Source organism: Mizuhopecten yessoensis, unplaced genomic scaffold, assembly GCF_002113885.1.
Source record: "Mizuhopecten yessoensis strain PY_sf001 unplaced genomic scaffold, ASM211388v2 scaffold7635, whole genome shotgun sequence".
Lineage (NCBI taxonomy): Eukaryota > Metazoa > Mollusca > Bivalvia > Pectinida > Pectinidae > Mizuhopecten > Mizuhopecten yessoensis.
The window spans coordinates 80,309-85,638 of record NW_018407146.1 but is presented as its reverse complement, the minus strand read 5'-3'; the positions used below and the strand labels follow the sequence as shown (position 1 = coordinate 85,638).

Sequence of the window (5,330 nt, the reverse complement as noted above, 5' to 3'; positions counted from 1 at the left end):
CTAGTTGCAACTTAACCATACCGTTATATTCTTTACCGACAAAAATATTCAGTACCGTTCGTCAAGTGACGGACAAATTATATACTTCAAATTATTGTCATGAAAAAAATATTGATAAAGAGCATAAACATCCATAACGAAAATCAAACAACAATGCTTCAAAATTAATGGAAAAGTTGATTGAGAACTTATAATTCTGATTACAATGGGCATTTATAGCGGGATACTGTCGACTCATCTTTATGAATGTACCTCAATTATTAAAAAGTTTGTGACATCGCTCGTCTTGGCAGATTTTATCTGTACGGTCACAGCTATATATATCAAACAATGTCTAGTCGTTTTACTCCTTGGGAGTAATTTGAGGAATCGCTTTACAGAGAATTTAGCTGATTATGACCAGTGTTGACAAGTGTACAGATTTTTCATGGAGACATTCTAACCGACAATTAAATATTCACTTTACAATAAACTCACATTTACTCGCGTCATTACTTTTTTGACATCTTTTTTAAAAATAATTAGTTCACAGATAACAAAGCCACTGAATTAGCCTGCCATCCGGAAACGGGATCGTATAAGGTGTACAGGCATGCGTCCGGACCTTTAATAAGCACACCAGCAGAAACGTGCCGCGCTTCCGTGTATTATTTGACGCGAGTCTGTCGTGAAGTACCCGACTGTAAGACTGTGATACTAGGTAAATACTATGGACCGTGTCGTGTTCTGGAGTGACACCCTACTCCTGCCATTACCGACCACTTCGTTCCCGTAGTAGCTTACGCCAGTCTACAACAATGGCTGCTGTTGTCAAACGGAGCGTGGCACGAGTCCAACTATTCCATTGATATCTTACCTGTGGGGCCCACAAGGGGGAACCGGGCGATACATCACTTACCTTATCATCGTTTCGTAATGCTGCGCCAAAATATACAAATGGTCCAGTACATGTTAAGAATTAGAAACTTCGTATTTTACTGGTATATGTTTGTACAGTAGATGACTGAATTAGATGTAAACTGTATGAATTAGTTTTTTTTATATTAGTTTTCAGCACTGTAACCGCATATGACATGGACACTATATCAGAGAGGGAAAAGACAAATGCATTGTATTTTTTGAATTGAGGCACATCATATGGACTCATATCCCACATCATGCTGTTTAACGTGACGAATTAATAGGTAGCCACCGTGCTGTCTAACAAGAAATAAACGCAACTTAGTTAATTACGTGCTGTTAAACACACGCGGACAATTACCGTTTTGTTCATTACGACATTGACACACCATAGTTAACGACTGTGCAGTTTAAGCGATATTAACATAACAAACCTTTCACAATGGTTATTACCGTAAGACATGATCAGAAGGAGGTGAGCCGAAAATGGCTTGTTGTAAAACAATTTAACGCCTAACCCGTATCTAAGTCAATCCTTACTGACCGAAATCCTATTTACATATAGAATATATAGACGAACCAATCCGTGGTACATGCATGCTATACCATGTTTATCATTCTGCCTGTATACACAGATATATCAGGCTGTATTAACAAAAATGAGACGAGTTGCATACACCTTTGTATACCTGATGATAAATTATGTGTAGGTCAAATGTTTATCTGTAACAATACATGCTGAGTTGAATGCATAATACACATTGTCGTTAAAACGAATTCTCTCTAATAAAAAAATCCATATTTATGCAAGATTAAATTCTTCCTGCATATATGTACATATAATTTTATTTATGTACCTACGAACGCAGCATTTAATGTATTTACATATACCTAAAATTAAACATTTGACGTAGGTACCTATGACCGCAGCATTTGTACCTAAAAATTAAACATTTGACGTAGGTACCTATGAACACAGCATTTGATTTATGTACACATGAACGCAGTATTTGATGTATTTACGAGAACCAATAAATGAAGCATTTGATATTTATACTTATTTTATTTTTGGTAATCTACATGCACCTATAGATGAATCATTTGATGTACGTACCTATAAAAGCAGCATTTGATTTATGTACCAGTGAACCGTCAACATTTGAGTATGTATATGCACCTATAGATGAATCATTTGATGCCCGTGCCTATGAACATAGTATTTTAGTTATGTACCAATGAACGCAGCACTCGATTTACGCCTCCGACAAAGGTGAACACGTATGTTATAATGTCAGTATTCTACACACGATTCTGGTATTTCATATCAATCAAAATTCAATTTTAATTTTTAAAGTAACATGTGTTGCGGCTTCTTGCTAAATTTGTGGAAAATCAACAGGAGTGATTGAATTCTTTTCTACTTTGGAAAGTTTTTGTCAAATGTTGATTTTCAAAATAATTATCAAAATAAAATTTAGCTCGTAAAAATCAAGCCCAAGGAGGCGACTAATTTGATTTTAAATGCATCTATGACTTTAGGTCAGGGCTATGGAGATGGCTAGAGATAGGGGTACATCCACGGCTAGCTGATCAAAGGAACTTGTCCACATACTCCCTTTACACGACTGATGAGGCTTGCTCATTACCAAAGTTATTTATCACTGTCAAAAATTACGTGCCCATTTTCATTGAAAAATCAATATTTTAATTTTAATTTTATTTTGACATTTTAAACTAAAAAAATGACAATATTAAAAAAACCTTCAACAAAGTATATGTATAACTTTGACGCGATACTTCCTTCCTTTTCTCTCGTGAGTTTAAGGCTGTATTGATTAAAGTTCCCCTTAATGGCCCCTCACCTTTACGTTAGGTATTTGTCAAGTGATCAGTTGCCTTTCCCGTACTGAATAGAGATATACGCCTTGTCGTCAAATGGCCCACGACTGTCACGTGCCACTCGCTAGCCCCGCCCCAAGCACGCTCCGCCGACATTATACATCTTTATTCCGAATGTCAGCCAATGAGAGCACGCGAACATGTCACCACATCACTACCTGTAAAAACTTCATCAACTGCAAAAGTTTTGCAGGTAACGGGGTATATAAGTAAGACAAGCTCCAAAGTGTGCCACAAATTATAGGGCAGAACGACGGAGCAGACGACACATAAATATATAGAGGTGCCTCGCGAATGTCTCGTGAGTGTCTCGAGCTTTGCACGTAACGGCTTTAATTCTACACACACCTGTGTGGACTCAGAAGTTTACCTGTAATTTCGACAATTCGCAGGTACAAGTTCCTACCGTTAAACCAGCGGCTTGAAGTTTCACTTCTCTAAAAATAATTAACCAGAAAACCTGTTGCTGACGCTGAACTGACTTCTTTTTCAATCAAAGTCGGATTGCTGGTTTTAACGATGAATTGAAACATCAATACGGAGTAGAGGGACATCATTTTAAGAAAGTGTTATAGAACTTTGTCGGAGCGGGCTGAATAATGATGGAGGTACAATCTCAACACCAGGACCATTGCGAATTGCAGCCCTACGACACAGCCAATATCTCCCCTTATGGCATGACGTCATCGTCGTCGACGTCGTCGTCTCCAGGTTCGATCATCTCGAGCGGCATGTACCCGGAGTACACGGACTGGGGCCACGTCCCACAGCCAGAGCTCCACCAATATGTGCCCTACCCTCAGATTCCCCAGACGGACATCGTGGCCCCAGGGTCATTCTGGCAGGGGGACATGCACACCGGACTACCATCAAATTTTTCTTACACCACGATGGAGCGAGTACCCAGCTACGAGTACAATACTGGACTGATGAACCCCGGGCCTGCTCCAATAGTAACCGGAACCGGAACAAACGATACAAGTTCCCACACGACAAAATCTGGCAAGTCAAAGCGGAAACGAGTGCAAAGTGTTCCACAGCGTAGAGCTGCAAACATCCGGGAAAGACGGCGCATGTTCCACCTCAACGAGGCTTTCGACAGTCTCCGAAAGCGTCTGCCGGCTTTTAACTACGAGAAACGATTATCACGAATCGAAACCCTTCGCCTTGCCATGACGTATATAGGGTTCATGCACGACATCTCAGAGGGCGAGGACCCAAAGGACGTGAAACTCCAGGCCTTTAAGTCTGACAGTGATATTTTTGGACAACTTCGAGAGGATGAGGAAAATCTGTCGACGTAGCTATAAACTGTTAAAGGTGACCCAGTGACGATTTTAAGGACGTGACGTTCGTATATACCGAAAGACTAGTCAATATGTTTACGACCGCTACAGTGACAGTGTATTTCAAGAGGTATTTGATCATTATTGTCCATAAGCTACCAGTTTTTTTCTCTCAACGTAATTTAAAGATGCCATACTACCATTGATGTTACTCATTGCATGTGGTCATTCTATTACAAGTCAGTCCTACGTACAGTTGGAATAAGTGTTGTAAAATAATAACAGAATTCTGTTATAAATTGGTGCAAAATTTATCGAAAATCCACTATTTTTATAACAATAATTTTCATTTTTCCTGAAATCCTACAATAGTTGATTATTTTTTCCGTCAAAACATAATTAGATTTTCTTTACTAATGCAGGAAGTGCAAGTTCATCGTAAAGGTGAACACGTGTTATGTTGGAATGGTCGTCCGTTTTAATGGACATCATCTTAAATCCTATACATTTTTATATACAAATCCACTAAGTGTTCAACTGGAGTGCAATTTGAATTTAAGCATTTTTATGAATTCCTGAAGTCATTATTTTTATGTACATTTTATGTGTTCAATGGCTTTTTCACCAAAAGTGCGCTTTATCTTTATGCAAAATGACATAATTAATCTTGTCAAATGTTGACTTTGATGTCTAATTTAACGTATTTTATTGTATATAATAAGTGTGTTTTTTTTGTCTTTTTGTGACAAAACAGAAAACATATTATCTTGTTATGGATATTATTATTTTTTAATAAAAACTATTACCAAATGTTTATCGTTGTAATTTGTATGTTCCGAATGGTATGCCAGTACACAAATTCCTCTATACTCTGCCAGGTGGTAGGGGTATGCTTGACCTTTAAACTTTGATTGTGCTGTGCCGTGACGACACAGCTGCTATACTGACTATTTGAAATTACGTCATCTAATAGGACAAAGAAAAATAAATATTTAAACATTATACCTTGAGCGAGAGTTATAGAATGCGTTACTGCCATGACGAGATTGGTGCTGAGGCGTTCACATTAAAACGTTTTATGTCACCGGAGCCAAAGGTTCAAGTGACGTACTGCGATCGCTTTTCGTCCGTCGTCGTGCAACGCCCATGAACTATCTTCCATGGATTTCTTTCAAACTTGGTAGGAATCTTTTGTGGTAGAAAAGAGTACACATTGTGAAATTGGGACTCCATTCCCGGCCCGGG

At 38.4% G+C, this 5,330-nt stretch overlaps 1 protein-coding gene across 1 annotated transcript; it reads left to right on the top strand.

The window, feature by feature from the left end:
• Positions 1-3,037: 3,037 nt before the first annotated feature.
• On the top strand, positions 3,038-4,852 carry LOC110454019 (pancreas transcription factor 1 subunit alpha-like). The gene has a single exon (XM_021503326.1). The coding sequence runs from the start codon at positions 3,399-3,401 to the stop codon at positions 4,101-4,103; it is 705 nt and encodes a 234-aa protein (XP_021359001.1). The 5' UTR covers positions 3,038-3,398; the 3' UTR covers positions 4,104-4,852.
• The last annotated feature ends 478 nt before the right edge of the window (positions 4,853-5,330 follow it).

What these genes read in the sequence shown, in the direction of transcription:
- LOC110454019 (XM_021503326.1), top strand. Translation starts at nt 3,399, where the DNA reads ATGATGGAGGTACAATCTCAACACCAGGACCATTGCGAATTGCAGCCC.